Below are 23,879 nucleotides of genomic sequence, written 5' to 3'. Positions count from 1 at the left end.
AAATGACCAAAACTCAAACTGAGAAATGTGGACATAGTGTCTTAGAGTAACATCACAAGAAATTCATGTTGAGCATGGTTAGCCTTGGCCAACACTTCTGGGCTGGGTAGTGACAGGTGCACAATATGTCAACAGTGGTAATGAGGCAGAGGTAACTCAGAATGTAGACCATTAATTCAAAGGACAGAAGTACATACACATATCTTTTAAAGTCTTTATCAAAAACATAGAAACCTGTAGGGATTGGAGTGGTTGAAAAGATTAGTTTAATGTAAGAAAATTAGAATAAAAAAGTTGATTGTCCAAATAACACAGACATTTGACCTCTATCTGCTTGGGAGGCTGGTGTAGGACAGCAAATTTAAGGCCTGTCTGGGCAATTTAATGAGATATCTTAAAATAAAAAGAAGGAGCTAAAGAGATGGCCCAGTGGTTAAGAGTGCTTACTGTTCTTCCAAGGACCTGAGTTCAGTTTCTAGTAACCATGGAATCCTGTAATTCCAGCCTCAGACAATCCAACATTCTCTTCCGGTGTCTGTAGACACCTATGCACACATGACATACACTCACAGAGATTCATTAACACAAATAAAAATAAATATTTAATGTTTTTAAAGTAAATAAAAAGAGGCCTGTGATGTAGTTCAAAGAAAGTGTTTGCTTAACTTGCAGAATGCGCTGGTTTCAACTCCAGGTACAATATAAAGTAAATAGGAAGGTTGGAAAGGTATGAACTATATTACTTGGTGTTTTATTTTGTAAGTATTGTGGTTCTTTCTCACAAATCAACTGTATTTATTTCTCAAGAAAATGACAGCCGGGCGGTGGTGGCGCACGCCTTTAATCCCAGCACTCGGGAGGCAGAGGCAGGCGGAGCTCTGTGAGTTCGAGGCCAGCCTGGTCTCCAAAGCGAGTTCCAGGAAAGGCGCAAAGCTACACAGAGAAACCCTGTCTCAAAAAAAAAACCAAAAAAAAAAAAAGAAAGAAAAGAAAATGACTATTAAAATATTTTATCTGTCATATTGTACCTGAATCAGAACCTTGAAGAAATTGAGGGTCTAATCAATAATGGATAACCCTAACACCACACTCCAAAAAAACTGAAGCTATTCTTGACTTGGTAGGGGAGATACCTCAATGATTTTAGCTACAATTGTTCTGTCTTTTCAAGTCAAGAAACAGAAAAGCATATGCTAGCTTCCTCAGTTATCTGTGGGAACTCCAAGTCCTCCACCCCAGTCTTATCACTGCTCCTTTTACCTCCTTGTTCCTCAGTGTGTAGATGAGGGGGTTAAGAGTTGGAGTTATTACAGTGTATAAAAGGGTGAGAAACTTGCCCTGTTCATGAGCATAGTGAGTCTTAGGTTGAAGATAAACACCTGTGACAGTACCATAGAAGAGGGAGACAACAAGAATGTGAGAAGTACAGGTGCCAAATGCTTTTTTCTGCCCTTCAGTTGACTTTATCTTCAGCACAGACTTTACAATAGCACCATAGGAGGAAAGTATGATGACCAAGGGTAACACTAGGAGAATAACACTGGCTATGGACATCTGGACTTCATTGTAGGTAGTATCTGCACTGGAGAGTTGAATCAGGGCTGGAACTTCACACACAATGTCGTCTACCTCCCGCTGGGAGCAAAAGGGCAATCTGAGAGTAGCAGAAGACTGGATCAGAGACTGAATCAGGCCAGCACCCCAAGCAAGGACAGCCAGTTGCAGACAGACTTTGGGATGCATGACAGTTGTGTATCTCAGAGGATGACACACTGCTACATAGCGGTCCACAGCCATGACAACAAGAAGAACACATTCGGTGGCGCCAAGCCACAGAAAGATGTAGAGCTGAGTGGCACAGCCGTGATAGGTGATGATCTTATTTGGACTTCCCAAATTAACCAACATCTGTGGAACACAGCTGCTGGTGAAACAAATATCTAATAAGGAAAGATTGCAAAGGAAGAAATACATAGGGACTTGGAGTTTGGGGTCCTTCAAGGATACAACAATTATGATTGTATTTCCAGCAAGAGTCAAACAGTAAAAGATAAAAATGACCCCAAAAAGTACCTTCTCTAAATGTGGCCTGTCAGAGAAGCCAAGGAGGATGAAATCACCATGGCTGTCATTGCAAACTGTGGTCATGTTTTTCTGGGACAATCGCCTCTTCAAGCTACGACACAAAAGTGGTTGCTCAAAAGTCTGTGAAGATCCTAGCAAGCAGGAAGCAGGTCAGTGTAAATTGCTTGCTTCCTTTTTACATAAGAATATGAAGTTAGCCTGTAATGCTTAGGGGAGAAATAGTAGATTGAGTGAGTAGTTTAATATTTAATATTTGCCATTCATTCTTTTTATCATTGATGCTTTATATCTATAGCTCTTCAAGGTAAACTGTGTAAAATATACTTACTTTCTAATAAAACCATTTTGCTAAATATTAAACATGCTGTGTTTTTGTTTTTGAAGACTCAGCATTTACTGAATAGACAGACTGTGCAATGTGTATTTTTTTTTTTTACTTCCTATTGGCTTTTTTAGGCATCTCAATTTATCTGACTATTTTCTCTTGGTTCCTATCTCTGTTCTGTATTTTTCATTTCCTTCTTATTGACTTCTTTCTTCACATCTCTTTTATCTTTTTCATTCCTCCTTTTCACTTTATCTTTTAATTTCTAAGCTTTAGTCATCACTTAGTCATTTTTAATGCTGTGTGATCTTGTGAGTGAATTTAAACTTCTGCTTCATATTTTCACTGTCTCCTTAGGGGGAAAAATCAAGACCTTTAAAATAAATGAACTCAACCCTCCAATAACTTCTGAGTGTTTGTAATATATTCAGACATATCTGTATTTAATGTCCTTTTCATCCAGTGAATGTTAGCACTAGTTCATTCATCTAGGTATTCCTCATTCTCCATTTGGAGGCAAATTTGACACTGGAATAGTAATTCCTAAATTTTATAGAGTAGGGCATTCATATATTTTAAGGGGTGATGATGAAGAATGATAATAGAAATGAATTGAATAAACCAAAAACTTGGAATTAGTATTAAAACATTTTAAATCAGTAAAAACTAAATCAGCACAAGTAATTTAATGACATATATGTAATTGGGCCTTGATTCTGGGAAAGACTGTTGTGTGGTTTAATATTTAAAGTATGTTACATTCATATTTTTAACTTTATTCACATACTAGAGTTAGATTCAGCCAAAGGTTTCACAGTCAGTATTTATCATAATTAAAAATATTAAAGTGCAGGCTGCCCCCAGGACAAGCTTTTTTCAGAGCACTTAGGTGCACAATTCAAACTTTACCATATTTTGTTTACTTTATGCATAGTTATTACTGTCCCGTGCATTCTAGAAAGTTTATATATGGCCTTTGTGACTGGCATCTTCTCAGTGTCATTTATCCTTTATATTACCTAGAATTTTTTAACTGTGGTGATGTATTAGCACCTTCCTTGTGAGTAAAACATAGTCACAGAAGGTTAATTGTTATTTTGAGGAATTTTGCTTCCTGTGTTCACATCTACAATCTCATCCTATTCTTTGAATTCTATCTTTTTTGTATAGTGACTGACTACTAGTCTCTGTTTATCCAAATTCTGTCTTTGTTTCCTCTGTTTATTAGCAGTGTCTCTATTTCTGCATTTCTTTGACTCTATATATCAGTTTATCTACCTTCTGTCTCCCATTTCCTAATTAATTATTAATCATTTCAGGAGATATATTTTTCCAAGTTCAACTGTTTATATATTGTTTTCATTAGGAGACAGTCTTAGCCTAACTGGCTTTCATTAAGCAAAATTCAAGAATTCTCTCTATCTGTTTCTGTTCAGATCGTCATTTTCCAGAAACTATCAATTATCTCTTGACTGTTTTTTCAACTCACCTTTTTTACTTTTCTGAGCACTATCCAGGGAGTTCATATAGACACATGGTGCCCCTCTGATCCTTATGGTCACAAATGTAAAAGATAGCATTGATACATTTCTTTTAAAGTTGATGTTTCTGGTTCAGATATAGCTCTTTGCTTGAGCCCTGGTTTTATTTCAGCAGAACTACTGAGTCCTCTGTGAACTCACATTCATTTCAGACAAACTGACATTGGTCTGCTTTAAGGACCCAGTATATACTCCTCTCTCTGTCTTGAGGTCTCAAACCATGAGAGACCATTTTGCATATGAACAAGAGTTTCCCAGAAGCACTGATACTTAATGACCCAAGGGAAATCCTCAACTGAAGATGGTAGCAAGTGGCTAAATGTTTTAGCCAGTCTTCCCTCAGGTACAAATGTCCTTTTTCTGGATAGCCCTGAGAAAATATACCCATTCCATAAAACCTGGCTATCAAAACTCTATATTGTGTTTCCTACTTACTTATATCATTCTCCTTTTCCCTTTTACACTTGACTTGGTATCACTGCTAAAGTTATTTAACTTTATCTACCTCTTTAGCTAAATTCCTGCTTTTAGAAGAACCTGAATAAAAAGTGATTGCTATAAACTGACTTATAAGTAAGTACCTTAGAAGAATATTTGGGAAATAAATTATGCATGGGTCAGATTATCAAGGATCCTGAACTACTGAATAATCATGGTAACTTCTGCCATGCATCAACATCATCATCACTCATTATCTGTCTTACTTATGACTTTAGATGAGGAAGTTGAAGGAGCCCTAACAGACCTGAGCATGGCAAATAGAGGCCCAAGCATGGCAAATATTGAAGACAGGTTTTGCCCTTTTACCCTTATTCTTCTCTTTGGCTAAAATCATTAAATTCCTAAAACTAGCCCCAAGCTCTATTTCCATATTTGGCCGCTGACTCATTACTCAGACAAACACCAAGGTCCAACAATCAAAATTCATTATTTGGCAAATATGTCTAATCAGGATTTATCAACCCACCCTAGCACATACTCCCTGATTTTTCTCCTTAAAAACTCAGTCCTGCAGAAACACTTTCTCTTGCTTCTCTTGCTTTTGAACTCTTGCTCTCTTGTTTTATTTATTTATTTATTTATTTATTTATTTATTTATTTATTTATTTATTTATTTATTGGATTGCTGCTGCTGCTGCTTTGCCCACCTCACCACCTCTGCCAGTACCTTTCCCCTCCACAGCAATAAATTTCCTTTGTGCTGAGAACTTGGTATCTGGGTATGTCTGTTACTGATTCCAGTGGACCAACCTCCCTTTAGTAGGATCATGATTTGGAGGGTGTACACAGGACCCCAAAACCAGGTCTTGCACTTTCTGGACAGCCAGTGCCCTTTCACTAAATCCAACAGTAGCCAATTGGTGTGTTTTCCCTTACTACCCATCCTGAATATTCTGTAATACATTGGGTGATGACTGATGAATCTCTGGCATCCCTGCTCTGTCTTGCAGCCTTCAGTAGTCAAGGTGGACACCCTTGGATGTCCATTAGACAGATTTTGTTCGGCTTGTCTTGGTTGGCAGTTTTCCTTTCATTTTTATTGACTGTTGTGCTAGAATCCGGTATCCATTCAAACATGCCAAAAATACTATTGGCAGGTCTCAGATTTCTCCTCTGATCCATTGTGTCCCCTCTTGGTGATGGAGTTTGGGTGATGACCCCTCCCTCACAGAGGTCTCTGTGATCCACTTGAAGCCAGGGAATGTTCTCAGCTCTCAACCGTGTCTCAAGGCCACCACTGGCAAAGTGAATCTGGTCTCTCATTACAACTGAAAACTGCAACACATACCCAAAATTATTGATGTATCCTAACACTCAAAAATAGTCCTTATACTCTTCACCCCCAAATGACAATCTTTACATTTTTTTAGGTGGGCATAGACTGAAGGAAGTATATATACCGCTCCACTCTCCAAGTCATTCCATATCTCCATCTGTCCCTGCCTTCCCTCTTTGAGACATCTTTTGCCTCTACCTGTCCTTGCCTGCTTCTCTCAGACCTGAGTTTTAAATTCAAAGGCTCACTGCTATGTATGACAACGAAAGACCTACCACCATTGCCTAGCCATCAAGACTACAAGAGCCTAGGACTACTGTCTAGGTAATGAAAAAGTCTCTGTCATTTTAATTAATGCATAGAGAGTTTAAGATAATACTTCCTACTATAATTTATCCTTCTCAGATCTCTGATGATATTGACTGAACATCCCAAACCCACCCCAAATACTCCCCAGGAGCCTAGGTTCTCACTACTTTTAATATCATATTGCCTCATCATGTTCCTCACTCACCCCACTTACCATTCTTCTTTACCCAGAGTCACCCATAGTCAGAGAATACAGCCAATCCTCCAACCCCTCCAAATTCTACCCTTAACTTGCTTCTTTCAAACTTTTTCCTTTTCCCACTCCTTTATCACTACCTCGTGTTCTATTCCCTTACTAGAAAAGGAAGTTCTCTTCAAAATTGGCAAAAAAGTTTGCCCTGTTCACTGACAACAGCCCCCAAAACACCTCTATGTCCTTTCTCTTTCTTTCCTCAGCCTCCATGTACACATTATCTCACTCTCCAAAATCCTCAAATCTCTCCTGCCCTCTGCCCATTTCTCTAGTCAACCCCATTGTACTCTATACCACTATCCTTCCTTTGCTGCTGCATACCATACTCAAAGATATTTCTGCCTACATCTCCCAACCAAATACCTCCTACCCTTAACCAGACTCTGCCTAGGCCTGAAACCCATTATTCCTATGCCCAACCTCCTCACCCTAGAATGCTCCCATATTAACAATAACAACAACAACAACCAACAAAACTTAACAAAACCTTCCTCCTGGTCCAGGACCTTTATTTCATAAACAATGCCATTATTTCTCTCCATCCTATGGTTCCCTTCCATATGATCCTGTTGTGGGATGTTCTGTATGGCAAATGTGTTGCTCTGATTGGTCAATAAATAAAACACTGATTGGCCAGTGGCTGGGCAGGAAGTATAGGCCGGACTAACAGAGGAGAAAAGAAAGAACAGGAAGGCAGAGAGAGACACTGCCAGCCGCCACGATGAGAAACAGCATGTGAAGATGCCGGTAAGCCACAAGCCACATGGCAAGGTATAGATTTATAGAAATGGATTAATTTAAGCTGTAAGAACAGTTAGCAAAAAGCATGCCACGGCCATACAGTTTGTAAGCAATATAAGTTTCTGTGTTTACTTGGTTGGGTCTGAGCAGCTGTGGGACTGGCAGGTGGGAGAGATTTGTCCTGACTGTGGGCCAGGCAGGAAAACTCTAGCTACATGATCCCCTTTCAGTCCCTACAGACCTGGCCTGCCCTTCCTTTTTTCCCTCCTGCCTCTTTCAGTATGTATACGACCTCCTCCTTCTCAGTCCTTCCCTCTCTGATAGCAAATCTGACACCACCTCACTCCTCAATTTCCGCAGCTTCAGAAGTTACCAGATCTCACATTCCAAAACTCAACTCTCCTCTCCCCAAGTCATCTATCTAGGATTCTCTTTCACCCCGACCCATAAACACCTCATTTTAGACCACCTTGCCCATCTCCAGTCTTTATCATTGCCCCCATGGCCAGTTTCCTTCACTCATGAATCTCTAAATACTCACTTTGCATACATTACATGTTCAAAGCCATTTCATGACCTCCTCATGACCACATTCCTTCTATCCATAAATAATTACTTAAATTTCAAACATTATTCTTTCTACCCCTGCCCTTTGTCTCCTAAATCTATACAAACCTTACCATATTTACATTTCTAAAATACATAAACACTTTCTAGGACTGACCTTTACCCCTGTCACCTACCTTTGCAAAACTCTAAAAAAAAAGCATCCTTGTCTACAAACTCTTGCTACAGTCTCTCTGCTCACCTCTAAACTAACAAATTAACTCTGGGATTCCCCCTCACAAGATCAATCTATTCCCACCATCTCCCTTAACTCCTAACTTAATTGGGACCCCAGTACCTTCCACTGTCTCAGTTTCTATCCCTCCGAACTTCTATCAAATACATATCACTTGTATTCCTTGCCTGTCTTCCCTTCAATCCATCCAAGATTATCCCTTTGCCTCCACAAATCCAGATCCTCTATCCTCCTGTCCAAAAACTCTCAAATACCTTCTCTTCATCCCTTTCACACACAAAAGCATCCTCTAGCTACTTCAGCCTATTCTTTTTATAGGGATGGCAGCTCCTTCCTGTCATAAGGCCACATCAGACTGATTGATCCCTCTATTATTAGTAAAGACAATAATTGTGCAAACATAACAGCCTGTCAAGCTGCCTTTCATTCCTTATGACTCACCTCACTTCCCTCCAGGCTACCCTACTACTTAGATACCAGATAACAACATACCTAACCCTCCTTCAACACAGGACATCATTTGCTACTTACATCAAAAATTTCACTCTAATACTAAATCCCTTCTATTCTTTCTCCAAATCTATCTGATTCTCACCCCAACAGATAAGACTTTTTTACAAAACCAAACCCAGACCTAAAATATATGTCAGCTAACTAACTCCTCTTCTATGATACAACCTGTTACCTTTCTCATTCTCTAAATTATATAGGTCTGAAGTTATGACAGTCTAAGAAAATGTTTTGTTTTGTTTTGTTTTGTTTTTCGAGACAGGGTCTCTCTGTGTAGCTTTGCGCCTTTTCTGGGACTCACTTGGTAGTCCAGGCTGGCCTTGAACTCACAGAGATCCGCCTGGTTCTGCCTCCCGAGTGCTGGGATTAAAGGCGTGCGCCACCACCGCCCGGCTAAGAAAATGTTTTAAGGTATGTAAATACAAGTTATGAAGGTCTGAGGATGTAAAAACTTAATTGTAAATGTCTGTAAAAATGTTTTAAGGTCAGAGGATATGAAAGCTTAAGGAAGTTTTAAGGGTTTGAGAAAGGGATTTATGAGTCTTAAAAAATAATTTAAGGTCTCTGAAAAGTTATTTCATATTCCTTTCTTTCTCTCTATGTTATTGTTTCAATCACAAACTTTTACTATGACTCAAAAACATATGCCTACTGGGAGTGAAGGCACTCTAGTAGGCCCAAATTTGGCAAACACAGGCCCAAGCATGTCAAATATTGCAGACTTTTGCCCCTTTTCCTTTTGCTAAAAACTATTACATTCCTAAAACCAGCCCCCAAGGTTTATTCCCTTATTATCCACAGAAGCTTAATATAAATTATAAATACTTGGCCAATTGCTCAGGCTTATTACTAATGAGCTCTTACATTTTAAGTTAGCCCATGTTCTTTATTCATGCTCTGCCACATGGCAGTATGGTGGTACCTTTATTAGCATGTCATGTTCATCTCCTGTTCCCTTTTCATTAGGCTAGTGACTCTTGATTCTGCAATTCTCCTTCCCATCATCCTTAGTTTGGTCACCCGACCTATACTTCCTGCCTGGAAACTGGACAATAAGCATTTTCCTAAACTAATTAGAGTTACAAATTTTTACAGTGTATGACAGGATTATTTCACAACATCCTGATACATATTCATAACCAACACAATACTGTTTTTTGTGCTAATCTAGCCCAACATTAGATATTGTACATAAGAAAGTATTGTTATAAATATCAGAATAATAAATTTTCTAAGCAAGGTGAGTGAGGGATGCTCTGAGTATTTGGACATGTCTAAGCATAATGTTAGCTTGGTAGCCAATTGAATTCAGATTTTCTGATTTCATATGTTAAAACTGTACCAATGTTTTCAAATTATTTCTTATTCTTTATAGTAAGAAATAGACTTTGCATGATAATTTGATTTATAAAAACATATATATGCCCACCCATTTAGAGGAAAAATAAATTAATAAAATAACATGAACAATTAAATGTAGGCTAGATTACAACTCACAGTCTAAATGTACTAACCAGACTGTGTAGATAAGTATTAATACCTTTTATCTCTAGCCTTTGCAATAAATTACTGTTTGTCTTGTTTCTCAAGTTTTAGTATATTTTAAGAGATAATTTTTACTCAGTTTCACAATTCTTTTTATAATAAATTTTAATTTGGTGCTAGGGAGATGGCTCAGTGGGTAGGAGCACTTGCTGGACAAGCACAACAACAAGCCTAAGTTGAATATGTAGCATCCTTGTAAAATCTGGGTGTGGTTGAGGGAGCCTGAAATTTCAGTGCTAGGGTGCAGTTGGCAATAGAAGGATAGGGGGATTGTTGGACTTACAAGCTTTGTGTATGTGGGTGTGTGGAGTGATGTGTAGTGACGAACTCCAGGTTCACAGAAAGGCCCTGTCTTAAGAAAATAAGACAGAGAACAAGACACCAATAATTTTCACAAGCACGTTTACAAGCTCAGGCTCATATCTGCACACATATGTGCTCACACATGCAGCACACAGATGCACACACACGAGAGAGAGAGAGAGAGAGAGAGAGAGAGAGAGAGAGAGAGAGAGAGAGGACTAATAGGGTACAAGAAAGTCTCAGACTTTAAAGTAAGAGCAAAGAAGGTGCAGTATGAATTGTTTCTATGCAAATCAGACTGACCCACATGGAACTGTGAAGTTCTGAATTCAAATGAAACAAGCCATAACTAACCAGAGCCTGGAAACGGCTAGCAGTTCATGGATGAAAGAAATGTACATATGTGGTAAGTCATTGTGAATGGTTCCTGAGCATCCTTTATAATCATTCATTTACCATGTTTCCTAATGTAAGATTGACTGACTTTCTATTTACCTCATGATTATTCCACAAACATTCACTCTACTAAATTTTGAAAAAGTGATTTGAATTTATTTCTCAAATTAGTGTACATTTGAAGTATTAAAAACTTATAGGACACATTGAAATATTCCAAAAAGCACAGACTTCATAATGTTTCTGCAAGGAAGAGTGAATACAGTTATTAGAGTTAGATACATTGATTGTGAATAAACTCATGGAGGTACAAATCTAAAACTTCTGCATGACCCCTGTGAGAAAATTGTAACAAGTGGATATAAGAATACATAGTAGTTCCCATATGTGACCTAAAAAAAATAAATGAATGAATAAAAATAAATAAATAAAAGAATACATAGTAGGTATTATTCACTAAGTAGTAGACAGATAACTTTCTCATTATCAACTTTTTATTATGATTAAATACTAAATATTTAGAAGTTTTTTTTCAGTGTTTCTAGATTATTCATAGTGGATATTGTATTTTCACTACATATTATTTTTGCTATTCTCATGGCTTTTATTTCCCCTTATTGTTATAATAGAGATAAATTAAATCTCAAAGTTTTGTATGATATCCTTAAATAAGGTGACATAAAAAAATTCTCATTTAAATTACTGAGAATAACTGATTCAAACAAGTCCATCTTTAATTGTATACATTTTAGCTGCTGTTCAGTGTGTTGGGAAACGGAATTAGATTATTTCAAAATGCACCCCACTGCAGCAGAGATTGGCACCCAGCCTTAGCACAGCAGGTAACTAATTGTGTGTGTGAAGCATGTCCTCAGAGAGCTCTTTCCCAAGGAACCGTCTCTATCTAGTCACTCAGGAAAAGGGTAAATGAGTTGCCTCTGGAAACAATTCCCAAGGGTCTCAGGAATAGAAAAGAATCATAGTAACGTATAAGCCTTCTTGGTGTTTTCTATTATTGTCTTCCTAATTTGAGATTTCCCTCCACTTTGGCACCTTTGTATGAACTGAAAACCCGAGAGTTCTGAAGCAAATCTTAAACTCTAATGTTCATATCAGAGTCTCTCTGTCTTCTGAAAAGGACAATTTAAGTACCTTCCTTTCTAATTACTTTTTACCAAGTAAAGGGGGTTCATCAAATAAGGTAAGTAAAGAGACACCTGTATTGACAGACATGCATGCCAAGGAAAGGTGGAAATTGTGGGTTGCAGTGTCTAATTAGTACACAGAAAACACAGCTTCATTTCAAAAAGCCATTCATAGGCTTTGGCTATATCTTTTCAGTGGCTCTAGAAAGAACTAGACTTTAATTTGTAATTCATTTCTTTCTCATTCTATCACTGAAACCAATCTTAGAAGCCCTTAAGTTTCCATAAACACTGTATTCCTCAGATGTTGATTACCTGAGAGAATTATTAATGCTTTAATCAGTCATTTGATCTTTTAAAACCATGTTTAAAATGTGATTAATTTCGTTCATATGTTTAATCCAATGTTTTGGTCTCTGATTTTAAAAGTCTTCTTTAATGAAGGGTGTTTTCAAAATAATCATGGCTTCTTGCAACCTCCAAAGCCAAAAAGTACTGCAAATATAATTGAAATGCTGTTTGTTATCAAAAGGAACATGAATGTGTTATGCTGGTATGAAAATGCAAGCAGAAGTGTGGACAGCATGCCACCAGGAAGTCACCTGTAGTTTAACAGTGATGTTAAACACTGCTAGATGAATATATCCCTGTGAGTTGAAATAGTGATAAACCGTTGGATAAAAAAATACAAATCTCTCACTTGTCACCATCTCCATCTGCCTCCAGTTCACCCACAAAATCTATTTACTCCTCCTAGGGAAATCCTCCTGCCTCTCCTAGACCCCTCCTCTTTATCTAACTCCTCTGGGTCTGCGGATTATATTATGGTTATTTTTTACTTAACAGTTAACATCTACTTACAAGTGAGTACATATAATGTTTTTCTTTGTGCATCTGGGTTGACTCTCTCAATATGATTTGTTTTAGTTCCATCCATTTTTTGTTGGGCTCCTAATAGTGGGAGTGGGAGTGTCTCTGACCCTCTTGTCAGCTACTGAGACCATTTTCCTCCTACTGAGGTGCCTCATTCAGCCTTGATACAAGGGTTTATGCCTGGTCTTATTGCATCCTATTATGTCACATTCAGTTGATATCACTGGGAGGCCTGCTGTTTTTCTTAAGAGAAATGGGAGAGCAGTGGATCTGGGGGAGAAGGGAGGTGTGTGTGTGTGGTGAGCTGGGAGTTGAGGAGGGGAGAAGGCTGTGGTCATGTGATGTATTTTATGAGAGAAGAATTAAGAAAAAGATAGTCAAAAGTCATTGAATTCAAGAGCTGTACCATAATATTTCATAACAATAAATAGAAAATCCAGAAAATTTAAAGATGGAAGACTAAAGATAAATATACTGGGAGGTAAGTCACATTCGTCTTAGGAGAAATGGGAATAGTAAGGTAGAATACATATTAATATGAGAGTTAGATAAATTTAATTATGGAAGAATTTGTAGAGACTAAATCTAAAATTGCTCTTTGAAAAACTAATGCTTCACCCATGTTTGGAAACTATGATTACAGCAATGTTAAGTACACAGCATCCAGTAATGTAGGTACGTTACATTTTTTGAAATATTTATTTTATAATTGTAATAATTGATATAATGCTCTCATTTTATATTTCTTCTAAAACACAGAGATTCACATGTAGTAAGAGTTTAGCCTAAGATATTATCAAATATTAGAGGTGCTTATCTTAATATAGTCAGCTCAGAAGCTATATAGCATCCATGTTTATCATACCCAGAAGTGCTGACTTATAATCTGATGCTTTGTAACTATATTTTAGGCACTGATAAATTCTTGATATCTACATTATCAGTAGTTCTTAGGAAGCTAACAAAACAAACACTTAAAAGTATCATAAAATATAGAAATAAGATGCTCTGTTTCATTACTGGAACACACAATCAACATTGGGAACAGGTCCTAAAGGATTTTAAGAGTGGGAAAAGCTTATTAGAGTGCTTGTCACAAAGGACTCATTAAGAAGTTCTTGGAGAGACTGTATAGATGGCTCAGCAGGTAAAAATATTGACTGCTCTTCTAGAGAAGCTGGGTTCTATTTCCAGCATTCACATGGAGGCTCACAATCATCATTAATTCCACTTCCAGGAATCCTTTGCCCTCTTCTGGCCTCTGTGGGCACCAGACACACATGCGATGCACAGACGTATGTGCAGGCCAAACTCCCATACCCATAAAATAATTTTTAAAATTTGTGTTAAAAAATAGAAGTTGTTGGAATGATTATTTTACTAACACAGAAGTTTTTTTTTTGCTTTCTGTTTTTAATGTATACATATGACCTATGATAATGTATAGTCAAACAACATGATTCATATCTTAATCTGAGTGGCTTCTTATAGAACCTCACAAGGTGCCTGTGAGCCTTCAGTGAAATGAAGACTGAAATCTGCTTCTAACTATAAGAAAATAGTCTGCTATAAAGCTGCTGATTGACTAGAATAACTAACACTTGGTCAATGGAATGTTAACATCATATTTGAATATTCACTTTGCAGAGATGACTTTTTATAAAAAAAATAATAAAATGTGTATTTTTCAAAACATTGTTATACTCTGCTTCTTGAATTTGTTGTATGAGCATTCATTTTAGCTACAAAGTAAGGGAACAAATAAATCCAGGAGATACAAAATTACTGGGATTGGAATGTTACTTTGTTTGAATTAAGTTACTTGCTTAAAAAGATTCTTAGAGTTGAAAAATATATTCCCAATATCAGTGTGACTAACAAAAAACAATATATCCCTGATAGTTGACCAAATTTTTATACTAAAAGAAAGCATTGTGCTCAATTTCCAAAGTAATACGAGATGGATAAGTTAACTAAGATTGATCATGAATTATTGAATGCTGAAACATGGATGAAACAGTTACACAATAAAGCTCATAGATGCCAAAAATAACAATTAATTCATTTAGGTTATACAATAGGAGACTGTTAATCACAGTACAAATACAAAGAATAGTGTTAACAAGGTTTATACTATTTTGGTCAATCTCAATTACACAGAGGAGGTTTGTTTAGATCTCAAATGTCCTCATTTCTCATATAGAAGACTTGATGATTCAGCTCAGGAAATAGAACTGAACATGTCAACCTTTCATACTTGGAGCTCAGAGCTCTTCTTACGATCTTCTCTGATTGATTCCTGAACATGTTTATATGATTCTACAATGCCTTCCGCACTGCTGTTAAAATTGGTTCCTCTGCGTCATTCCACATGTACTTTCAGATAAATGGAAATTTCTTTTAAAATTTAACATCATAAATAGAAATTAAATCACCAGTTTCCAGATTATATATGTTATTTGTGTGCATGTAGAAGTATGTATGTGTGTAAGTGGGTGTGCATAAATGTTTGTGTGCTGTGGGTGTGTTATGCATATAAAATCCAGAGTCCGTGTCAAGTTTTTTTCTACATTTGATTCCTACTTTATGTTTTGAGACTGTGTCTCCAACTGTAGCTGGAGATCTATCCAGGCCTGCTGGGGCCCACAGCCACTCAGACCCAAGTAAACACACAGAGATTTACGTTACTTATAAACTGTATGGCCATGAGAGGCTTCTTGCTATCTAGTTCTTATATCTTAAATTAACCCATTTCTATTAATCTACAAGTTACCATGTGTCTTGTGGCTTATTGGTACTTTACATCTTACTTCTCATGGTGGTAGTGGCAGCTGGTAGCATACTCCTGACTCAGCCTTCCACTTCCCAGCATTCTCCTCTCTGCTTATCCTGCCTATACTATACTTCCTGCCTGGCTACTGACCAATCAGCATTTTATTTATCAATCAATTAGAGCAACACATTCACAGCATACAGAAAGACATCCCCAGCCCCAACTAAAACTGGAGGTCATCAATTCAGCTACACTAGCTGGCCAGCAAGCCCCCCAAAATAACCAATCTTTTCTTAACTAGAGCTGGAATTATAGAAATGTGTTTCTCTTGCCAACATTTTTACCTGAGTACTGGAGATGAAACTCAGGTCCTCTTGCTTTGGCTGGGTATCCTTGAACATGCAGAGATCTACCTAGCTCTGTCTACCAAGTGCTGGGATTAAAGGCGTGCGCCACCGCCGCCATGCTCTTGCTATGGCTCTAATAGCTCTGACCCCTGGACAACTTTATTTATTAACATACAATTAAAATCACATTTCAGTACAAATAAAATACCACCACACATGAGTCTTTGCTAGTCCTATCATACTAACATTCTTGATACTTTTTTACAATAGGTGAATCAGATTGCAGAGAATGGCAGTAATCAATAAAAGTCACCCAGAAGAGTTCATTCTACTCGGCTTTTCAGACCATCCTTGGCTGGAACTCCCTCTCTTCATTATTCTTCTGGTAACATATCCACTGGCCATGACGGGAAACATTGCCATCATTCTGGTGTCTATATTAGACCCCCATCTCCACAGCCCCATGTATTTCTTCCTCACCAACCTCTCCTTTCTAGACATGTGCTACACCACAAGCATTGTGCCTCAGATGCTAACTAACCTAGGGGGCTCCACAAAGACCATCAGCTACATGAGGTGTGTAGTTCAGCTTTATTTCTACCACACAATGGGGGGCACAGAGTGTGTCCTCCTGGCTCTTATGTCCTTTGACCGCTATGTTGCCATCTGCAGACCTCTGCACTATAGCCTTATCATGAATCAGCGTACTTGCCTCCTGTTAGTGTCCACTGTGTGGCTGATAGGAATTTCCTATGCTGTCTCAGAGGCCACTGTGACACTGCAACTGCCACTATGTGGCCACAATGAACTAGATCACTTGGTGTGTGAGATTCCTGTTCTGATAAAAACTGCCTGTGGTGAAAAAGAGACTAATGAGCTTGCTCTCTCTGTGGTATGCATTTTTATTTTAGCTGTTCCTCTATGTTTAATTCTTGCCTCCTATGCTAGTATTGGACATGCTGTACTTAAAATCAAATCTTCAGAGGGAAGGAAAAAGGCCTTTGGAACATGTTCCTCTCATCTTGTAGTTGTTCTCTTATTCTATGGCCCAGCCATTAGCATGTATCTTCAGCCCCCCTCCTCTATTACAAAAGACCAACCCAAGTTTATGGCTCTCTTCTATGGAGTAGTGACTCCTACTCTGAATCCCTTTATCTATACCCTAAGGAATAAGGATGTAAAGGGAGCATTAGGTAACCTATCCAGGAACATTTTTAGTTCAAAGTGAAAGTTTATAGACATCATACAAAATAGTTAACTAATTAATGACTTTTCCTAGAACTTGTTCACTATGCAAAGCTCATCTTTATATTTTGTATGAGTTCTTGTATAAACATGTCTTGTTACTTGTATTCTTTACAATCATGCTAGGCAATGGTTAATCTTGGATAGTATCAACCAATGTGGATGGATGCTCTGATTAGAAAATATATTAAAATACTTGTACTGAGGTTAGTAAATTCAGAAATACTTTATTCAGTGCTAAAACAATTGTTTAATTTATAATACAATTACATTGTTTCAGGCCAGTTGTCATGAAACTCACATAGTAATTGTTCATCAACAACTTCTTAATTTGTCATTTGTGAAACAATTTTTACTCTCTTAAAGCTTTCTCAGTTTCTTTTGGGAAATCTTGCTATACAGAGTGATTCAGAAATTGCTTTTAATAAACTATCTTTTAAGTTCATAGACTTCATTTATGTGGATGCTCATAAAAATTCATTGTTAATTTTTCTTAAATATAAATGTACATATATTCTATATGAGGAATTGAGGAATTTATCATTAAATACCGAAAAGAGTAAGATAAAAGATGAAAACACATTTTTTAACATTTATTTTGAATATTTGGATCAGTTAAATAACAAGAAAGTAGTAGGTAATGACAGCCTGAAGGATTTCTGTGCATATGCTTGTAGCAAGATGGAATGTCTTTTAAAACCATGAAAGAGTCAGGATTTGTCTTTTGCATATTTGATTGAAATAGAACTTGCTTATTTTTTCCACAATAAGAATTTTCATAGATATGTAATTTTCACATAAGGGTATTTAAAATCTACATCACTAACAGTTTAAATAGCTAAAACAATTCTAGGACTAATGCTTAGAATCTAAATTTTATCAAGAAATTAGTTAAACTTCATTATACAAATTGACAGATTAAATAGTTGGGTGTATTGAATTAGTTTATGGATAATTAAACACAGTGTAAAATGAAGAGCTAAAGACTAGAGGAAAATGCAAGAAGTGTTAGATTCTTTGGACCTGGTGGAACCAACTGTTGTGAACATAAAGAAATGGGTGCTGGGAACTGAATGTGGATTCTCTGGAAGAGCAGCACGTGATTTTTAACTGCTAATTCCTCTCTTTAACCCTCTTTTCTTGTGAATTTTATATTAGATAGCTACACTGCTGTGAGCAAAGGAATGGTCAGAAGGAAAAGCAGCCTCAGAGTTGGGAACTTATGAGGAACTGGAGACATTTTAGTAAAACACTGCAAAACTTCAGTCAAATGGAAAAATAAGCTTGAGAGACCTACTGTACACCATGCTTACTATAATTAGTACTTGTACACTCTGTACTTGAACACATCTAAGAGAGTAGACCTTAAATTTTTTCATTGCAATAATTTATGTTATAATGGACATAATTACTGTCTGGAATAAATTTTCTTATGACATACACATATATAAATTGTCATCCAAAATTCATATAATTGTGTTGACTATGTTTTACCATAAGTGTGCAAAAATTTAAATGAGGAGAGATGGTACTATATTTCATGTCTCAAATCATAGATTCCACAGTACATGGTGGTGCAAAGATATTATTTAGGTGGTTTTAAATTTAATGTTCTTGCTATATTTAGCTTAAAATACTGATAATAGATCAACAATAAGGAAAGCTGTTTTGGAACCTACTATATAACTCTGATCAAATTCTACAAAAAGAGTCAACTACAAACAGGACAAGGTAGTTTAACAGAAAGTTTTAGTATAAATTGTTTTGATCAGTCATGTTTGGATATACCTTAGGTCTCTAGGCTATCTAGTCTCTGGTACTTGACTACCCAAACAGTGTCAGGTATGGGTTCCTTCTTATAGTGTTGGCCTTAAATCAGACATTGGTTGGCTATACCTTAGGTCTCCAGGCTATCTAGTCTCTGGTACTTGACTACCCAAACAGTGTCAGGTATGGGTTCCTTCTTATGGTGTTGGCCTTAAATCAGACATTGGTTGGCTACTTGCACAAGTTCTGTGCCACCATTACACTAGTATATTTTGCAGGCAGGCCAGACTTTAGGTAAAAGGTTTTGTGATTGGGTTGGTGTATATGTTTCTCTTTTGGTAGCCTGCAGAGTACTTATGTACTAAAGAGACTAGAATATAGGTGTGAAACCTCCATGTAGTCACCAGCTTGACCTATCTACTTTCAATGATTTGTGTGAATATTGTCCTTGGCAATGGGGCCCCACTGTCAGTTTACAAAGTGCAACCTTTTGTCTTAGCATCAGCCTGGGTTATTTGGGAATTACCATGGGACCCCTTGACCAAAAAATCAATTGTATACAACCCAGACCCTCCACTGAAAGCTTTGCCTGGCTGCAAGAGTTGGTCAGTTGAGACTCCATATTATCCATTAATAGGAGTCCTCATTAAGATTACCTTCAGTGACTCTAGGAACTTTCCATTGTGCTAGGTTTCTACACCATCCTCCAAATGTCCCCCTAATTCCAGCCTGTCTCCTTGCACTCTCTCTTTCACTCCCTCAACCTGATCTCTCTTGTTTCTGTCCATATCTGCTCCCAATCCACTTGTAACATCTATTCTATTTCCCCAAAGCTCTCCTCTTTACCTAACCTTTCTGAGCCTGTGGATTGTAGCTTAATTATCATTTACTTAACAGTTAATATCCCCTTCTAAGTGAATACATATCATGTTTGTCTTTCTGGGTCTGGGTTACATCACTCAGGCTGATTTTTTTCTAGTTGTAATTTTTAACAGCTGAGTAACATTCATTGAATAAATGTACCACATTTTTTAAATCCATTCTTCAGTTGAGGAACACCTAGATTGATTCCAATTTCTAGCTATTTAGAATAAAGCTAAAATGAACATAGTTGAGCAAGTGTCCTTGAGGTAGGATGGAGAGTCCTTTGGGTATATGCACAAGAGTGGTATAGCTGAGTATTGATGGTAAATCAATTCCCAGTTTTCTGAAGAACTGCCATATTGATTCCATATTAGCTGTACAAGTTTTCACCACCACCACCACCACCAGGAATAGACAAGTGTTCCCCTTGATCCATATCTTCTCTGGCATGAGCTGTCACTTGTGTTATTGCATTCAGTCATTCTGACAAGAGTAGAATGGAATCTCAGAGTTTACATTTGCACTTGCCTAATGGCTAAGGATGTTGAACATTTCTTTAAGTGTTTCTTAGCCATTTGAGTTTCCTCTATTGAAAATTCTCTGTTTAGATCTGGACTACATTTTTCGTTTTTTTTGATATCTAGTTTTTGAGGTCTTTATATATTTTAGATATTAGTCCTCTATCAAATTGGAGTTAGTAAAAATCTTTTCCCATTCTGTAGGTTGCCATGTTGAATGACAGTGTCCTTTGACTTACAGAAGCTTTTCAGTTTTATGAGGTTCCATTTATTAATTGTTGATCTTACTGCCTGTACTATCAGTGTTCTGTTCAGAAAGTCATCTTCTGTACCAATACATTTAAGATAATTCCCCACTTTCTCTTCTATCAGGTTCAGTGCATCTGGTTTTATGTTGAGGACTTGAGTTTTGTGCTGGGTGATAAGTATGGATCTATTTTCATTCTTCTACATGCAGACATCCAGTTTGACCAGCACCATTTGTTGAAGATGCTATCTTTCTTCCATTGTGTATTTCTCACTTCTTCATCAAAAATCAGGTGTTTATATGTATTTGAATTTATGTTTGGGTCTTCAATTTGAGTCTATTAATAAACATGTCTGTTTTTATGCCAGTACCATGTGGTTTTTACTACTATACACTGTAATACAACTTGAAATCAGGGATAGCTCAAGCTGTTATTTTACTTGTCAGAATAGTTTTAGCCATATTGCTTTTTTTGTTTTGTTTTGTTTTCCTGTATGAAATTGAGTACTATCCTTTCAAGGTTTGTAAAGAATTGCATTGGAATTTTGGTGGGGATTGCATTGAATCTGTAGATTGCTTTTGATAGGATAGCCATTTTTATTACATTAATTTTACCAACCCATGAGCATGGGAGATCTTCCTGTCTTCTGTTATCTTCTTCCATTTCTTTTTTCAAAGACTTTAAGTTTTTACCATACAAATCTTTTACTTGCTTGGTTAGTTACCTCAAGATATTTTATATTTTTGAGGCAATTGTGAAAGGCATTGTTACTCTGATTTCATTCTCAGTCTATTTGGCATTTGTTTATAGGAGGGATACTGATTTATTTTCAGTTAATCATGTATCCAGTCACTTTGCTGAAAGTGTTTATCAGCTGTAGGAGTTCCCTGATATAATTTTGAGTCACTATGTATACTATCATATCATCTGCAAATAACAATACTTTGATTTTTTTCCTTTCCAACTTGTATACCCTTGATCTCCTTCAGTTGTCTTATTTATAATGCCAAAACTTCAGGTGCTATATTGAATGTGGAGAGAGTGGACAACATTGTCTTGTTCCTGATTTTAGTGGAATTGCTTTGCATTTTTCTCCATTTAGTTTGATATTGGCTATAGGCTTGCTATAAATTGCCTTTATTATGTTTAGGTATAATGCAAATTAGTATACATGGCAAATTAGATACAATCCTTTGGATTCACAAAGATAAGATAGATAATGGAGTATTTTCTCTGAATTTGTCAAATGCAAATGGACTAGACATTGTTGATGTAGTTATTGCTTGTATACATTGTGTATAGTTATTGTATTTATTGTATAATAAGTTTTTCTTATATTAATTATAATCTTTTATTAATTTAGACAAAAAAGAGGAAATGTGATATATTATGTACCCCAATAAAGTTTGCCTGGGGATCAGAGGACAGAGCCACCCACTAAATTAAATAGAGGTCAGGCAGTGGTGGCACACACCTTTAATCTTATCACTTGGAAGGCAGAGATCCTCTGGATCTCTGTGAGTTCAAGGTCACACTGGGCTACATGAGAGAAACAGAACCAGGTAGTGGTGACACACGCCTTTAATCCCAGGATGTGATGTGACAGGACACAGAAAAGTATATAAGGCATGAGGAAACAGGAACTTCTCTCTTGAGTCTGAGGAATTTGTAGAGGTAAGCTAGTGGCTGGCCGTTCTGCTTCTCTGATCTTTCAGCTTTCACCCCAATGTCTGGCTCTAGGTTTATTTTAATGAATAAATAAATTAATTAATTGGTTTTTCGAGACAGGGTTTCTCTGTGTAGCTGTGGTGCCTTTCCTGGAACTTACTCTGTAGCCCAGGCTGGCCTCAAACTCACAGAGATCTGCCTGACTCTGCCTCCTGAGTGCTGGGATTAAAGGTATGCTCCACCATTGCCTGGCCTGGGTTTTTTATTATAATACTTTTAAGATTCATGTTACAAAACACAGTTTTAATATTTATGAATTTATATATTTTTAAAAATATTTTATTATTAATTTTTTAAGATTTCAAACATGGTATTTTGAACATTTTATCCATCCCCAATCCTATACCCATCCAGCTTTGTGTCCTCATTTTTGTAAACTAATTGAATCCCATTAATGACACCTTTATATTCTTAGGTGTGTGGCTATCTATTGGAATGTGTTAGTCCTACTGGGGACCACACTCTTAATTAAATCTCTGTTTCTGGAAGCTGTTAACTCCTCAGCTAGGGGTGGGATTTCATGTCCATCTCTCTTCTCTATGTTGTGATTTTTGTCTGGCTTGAGCTTGAGCAAATCTGTGAATGCTGTCACAATAGCTGTGAGTTAATATGTACAGCTCCCTATTGTGTCTGGTAAACACTATTTCCTTTTTTTTTAAGATTTATTTATTTATTATGTATACAGCATGCAGCATGTATGACTGCAGGCCAGAAGAGGGCACCAGATCACATTACAGATGGTTGTGAGCCACCATGTGGTTGCTGGGAATTGAACTCAGGACCTCTGGAAGAGCAGTCAGTGCTCTTAACCTCTGAGCCATCTCTCCAGCCCCCAACACTATTTTCTTGCAGTTATTCATGACCTCCGATTATTATAGTCTTTCTTCCTCCCTCTTCCACAATAATCCTGAGTCTTGAGAGGAGGAGGACATGATATAGATGTCCAGTGTAGGACTGAGTAATTCACAGACTCTTGTTCTATGCACCTTGAATAGTTGTAGGTCTTTCTGTTAATTGCCATCCATAGCAGGATGAAGACTCTCTGATGAGGTTGAGAAATGAACTGATCTATGAGTATGAAATGAAGTCATTAAGAGTCAGTTTAATGTTGTCACATTAGCAGAATAATAGTAGTAGCCAATGTCTATCTATTATGAGAAGTAAACATTATATTTTATTTTCATGTTGCTATCAAGACAGTGTATTTTGACCAATTGTTCAAAATTTTCTGAGCAAAATATTGTGAACAGTGCACAAGAACGCATAATGAACCTTTAATGTGTAGTAAAATTTTGATAATCATTTAATAATTTATTCTATATAAAACTAAAGTCTAAACATCCCAATCATTTTAATACTTAAATAATAAATGTTTGCTGTGGGATGGTCTGTATGTCAAGTGTATTGCTGATTGGTCAGTAAATAAATCACTGATTGGCCATTGGCTAGGCAGGAAGTATAGGCGGGACAAGGAGAAGAATTCTGGGAAGTGGAAGGCTGAGAGAGAGACACTGCCAGCCGCCACCATGACAAGCCGCATGGGAAGATCCCGGTAAGCTACGAGCCATGTGGCAAGGTATAGATTAATGGAAATGGATTAATTTAAGATACAAGAACAGTTAGCAAGAAGCCTGCCATGGCTATACAGTTTGTAACTAATATAAGTCTCTGTGTTTACTTGATCGGGTCTGAGTGGCTGTGGGACTGGCGGGAGAGAGAGATTTGCCCTGACCGTGGGCCAGGCAGGAAAACTCTAGCTACAAATGTTTTTCACACTTTCTAAA

At 37.1% G+C, this 23,879-nt stretch overlaps 2 protein-coding genes across 2 annotated transcripts; one reads left to right on the top strand and one right to left on the bottom strand.

Annotated features, from left to right (window-relative positions):
• Positions 1–1,206: 1,206 nt before the first annotated feature.
• On the bottom strand, positions 1,207–2,148 carry LOC131893816 (olfactory receptor 2H2-like). Its single transcript, XM_059243904.1, has one exon. The coding sequence runs from the start codon at positions 2,146–2,148 to the stop codon at positions 1,207–1,209; it is 942 nt and encodes a 313-aa protein (XP_059099887.1).
• A 13,866-nt stretch (positions 2,149–16,014) lies between these two features.
• LOC131926735 (olfactory receptor 2B11-like) lies at positions 16,015–16,953 on the top strand. Its single transcript, XM_059282295.1, has one exon. It carries the CDS (start codon positions 16,015–16,017, stop codon positions 16,951–16,953), a length of 939 nt encoding a protein of 312 aa, XP_059138278.1.
• The last annotated feature ends 6,926 nt before the right edge of the window (positions 16,954–23,879 follow it).

This window comes from Peromyscus eremicus, chromosome 16_21 (assembly GCF_949786415.1).
Source record: "Peromyscus eremicus chromosome 16_21, PerEre_H2_v1, whole genome shotgun sequence".
In the NCBI taxonomy this organism is placed as follows: domain Eukaryota; kingdom Metazoa; phylum Chordata; class Mammalia; order Rodentia; family Cricetidae; genus Peromyscus; species Peromyscus eremicus.
The sequence above is the reverse complement of the archived record's forward strand: the minus strand, read 5'-3'. Positions and strand labels throughout refer to the sequence as shown.

What these genes read in the sequence shown, in the direction of transcription:
- LOC131893816 (XM_059243904.1), bottom strand. Translation starts at nt 2,148, where the DNA reads ATGACCACAGTTTGCAATGACAGCCATGGTGATTTCATCCTCCTTGGC.
- LOC131926735 (XM_059282295.1), top strand. Translation starts at nt 16,015, where the DNA reads ATGGCAGTAATCAATAAAAGTCACCCAGAAGAGTTCATTCTACTCGGC.